At 32.0% G+C, this 2,885-nt stretch overlaps 1 protein-coding gene across 3 annotated transcripts; it reads left to right on the top strand.

Moving 5' to 3' along the window:
- LOC109326143 (dof zinc finger protein DOF4.6-like) lies at window positions 587–2,437 on the top strand. 3 transcript variants are annotated; one of them, XM_019558818.1, is made up of 3 exons: window positions 587–747; window positions 1,256–1,590; window positions 1,621–2,437. In XM_019558818.1, exons 1-3 carry the CDS (start codon window positions 724–726, stop codon window positions 2,105–2,107), a joined length of 846 nt encoding a protein of 281 aa, XP_019414363.1. In that variant the 5' UTR covers window positions 587–723; the 3' UTR covers window positions 2,108–2,437. The 3 variants fall into 3 exon arrangements, with proteins under 3 accessions (XP_019414363.1, XP_019414362.1, XP_019414364.1); XM_019558817.1 differs by having other exon boundaries at window positions 1,256–2,437; XM_019558819.1 differs by lacking the exon at window positions 587–747 and adding an exon at window positions 878–1,118 and having other exon boundaries at window positions 1,256–2,437.

Here is a 2,885-nt window from a genome sequence, read left to right as displayed (position 1 = left end):
ATAATATTGAATAGAAATAATGAGTAATTGGCCATTTACCGGATGAGGATGAATAATATAAATAAGAGTGTAAAGATTATTTATATTTGAAAATTGATTATGATTAAATATGAGTAGATAAAAAAAAATATTTATTCAAAGTATAATTGTTTTTAATCTTCATTTACTTCTAAACATAAGTACAAATTAAATGAATGATGAATGATATATATAATATGATTATGAATGAATATAAATATTTAAGTATGTATAAGATTTTATACTCTAAAATGATATAATAATAGTATAAAAAATACATATAATTTTTTCTTTATAAATAATCACCTGTTACTTCTTCTCCACTCACAGTAGAATCAAAATCAACCGACTAAATCCACTGTGCTTTCTACAAAAAGAAACCAAAGAAGAATATTGTTGACTTCTATAAAACACTTTTACATCATAGGCTTATATTCTATGGACACAAATTTTCCCATGTGTGGCATCATAACATATATCACATAACTTTATCATAGTGATTAAATGGTTCAAAAGACTATGCTACCCTTGTGAAATATAACTAGCTAGTTGGCCAACACATGGAAGTGTGATGGAACCACCACTATATCCCAACTCTCCTGAGCTTTTTCCATTCCATACTTGCTTTTAAGATTCTCCCTCTAGAAAAGTGGATGTGTTTCTTTCTCTAAGGACTCCATAGCTTTTCCTTTGCCTCTTAAATCCATGGATACAGGTCAATGGGCACAGGTATATAGAGACATTTTTCTGTTTTATTCTCATATAATCATGAAACTTTCTTATGAGGGTTGTAATTTTAAAACCATGATTTATATATATTTTTTTTTATTTCTAAAGGTTGATTTGATTTTTGTTAGTTATAAGGGAACTTTTACTTTTTCTGATGTTCAGGTCAGCTCCCACACACATAAAATTCAATTTTTGTTGCTATGTTATTGTGATATTTTTCCTTTTTAATATTTTTTCAACTACTGAAATTTAAAGTACTGCACCTTTCTTTTTCCCATATTTTCCTTTCCACACCATCTGATAAAAGTGTAAGTAAAGTACCCAAGAAAAAAGTTTACAAATTTGTTTGCTGCTGTTGTAATCCTTGAAGTGTAAAAGCAACTTTTATATTTTCTTGTTTGTTTTTTTCCTCCTCTAACTTTCTTTCTTACCTAATGATTCTTGAGTTGAACCATGGCCTTTTTCTGACTCTTTTGTTTATTTAAATTATGGATATTAATTTTTTCAGGGTATTGGAGTGGTTAAACCTATGGAAGGTTCTTCAAATCCACCTCAACCTCCTATGTTAGAGAGATCAAGGGCAAGGCCACAAAAGGATCAAGCTTTGAACTGTCCAAGGTGCAATTCAACAAACACTAAATTCTGTTACTACAATAACTATAGCCTCTCACAACCAAGGTACTTTTGCAAAACATGTAGAAGGTATTGGACTGAAGGTGGTTCTTTGAGAAATGTTCCTGTTGGTGGTGGCTCAAGAAAGAACAAAGGATCAACTCCTTCATCATCATCAACAACACCTACATCTTCACAACAAGGTCCATCAAAAAATCAACTTCCTGATTTATCAACACAACAACCAAACAATTTACCTAACTCAGCTTCTCATAACCCAAAGATCCATCAAGGCCAAGATCTTAACTTAGCTTATCCACCATTATCTGAAGACTACAACACCATATCTAAATTTATTGAGGTACCTTTTAGTCCTGAAGATAAGGGTCACACTCACCACCTTCAGAATCCAAGTTCATCAACTATTGAACCTCTCAAAACTGGGATCACTACTACTTCTTTTATGCCTATGTCAGATTCAACCACAATGTATAACTCAACTGGTTTCCCTCCTTTGCAAGAGTTTATTAAGCCTGGACTTAACTTCAGTCTTGAAGGGTTTGAAAATGGCTATGGTGGTGGTCTTCATGGAATTCAACAAGGTGGTACCAGTGGGGCAAGGATCTTGTTTCCTCCTGAGAATTTGAAGCAACAGGTTCAAAACACTGATGAGTTTCATGACCAGAATAGGAACCAAGGGGATTCAAGTGGCTATTGGAATGGAATGTTAGGTGGTGGATCATGGTAGATATTAGAAGGAAAAAAAAGTGAAATAGTGATAATGAAAGAAGAAAGCTGAACATAAAGGGTTGGTGTTTTTTTAGCTTTTTTTACTTCTTAATGTGGTGAGTGGCTGTTTGGAGTGATTAGAATCACAAACAAAAATAGTGTAAATGGCTTCTGTTATGGTTCTTTAATTTTTGGCCTTCTTTTACTTTTTCCCTAGTCCCATTTTGGTTTTTTAGCTTTTGATCAAGCATGTGGAATGTATTTTGAAGTTTACCTTTCATTTTAGGTTAAAAGCTTTTCAGGTGTTGCAAGTTCATAACTTATATATGAAAAAGACCTTAACTTCAAAATCATTTTTTTGCTTTTCCTTGTGACAAGTACTTTGTATATTAATTTACCAGGATCTAATTCACGGTTTGGTTCTAACTTGTAACACAGCAAGGGAAAGAAGGAATCAAGGTTTGCCGTCAATTACTGTTGTTCTCTATTGTCAGGTATATAAATCATGAAAGAGATTCGTCGGTCACATATTTGGTAAAAAAAAATAAGTTTATAAGAGAGGAGAGTCTAACCAATATTTAAATTATGGCTAAGAGAAATGAGTTTAGGAATATAAGACTTAATTCATAATATGATATACTGTCAATAAAAATTTGTTGGGTTGACACAAGGTTATTCTTAACTCACAATTAAATGATATGTTTTGATTTATGACAACTAGAGAAATATTGGACTCATGCTTTGGTAACATTAAAGTTTTATTTCAGACCAATTAATAATAAGAATAGTCTTGTGAG

This window comes from Lupinus angustifolius, chromosome LG14, assembly GCF_001865875.1.
Source record: "Lupinus angustifolius cultivar Tanjil chromosome LG14, LupAngTanjil_v1.0, whole genome shotgun sequence".
NCBI classification, from domain to species: Eukaryota; Viridiplantae; Streptophyta; class Magnoliopsida; order Fabales; family Fabaceae; genus Lupinus; species Lupinus angustifolius.
Note: the sequence above shows the minus strand (reverse complement) of the source record. Positions and strands in the feature narration are given on the sequence as shown.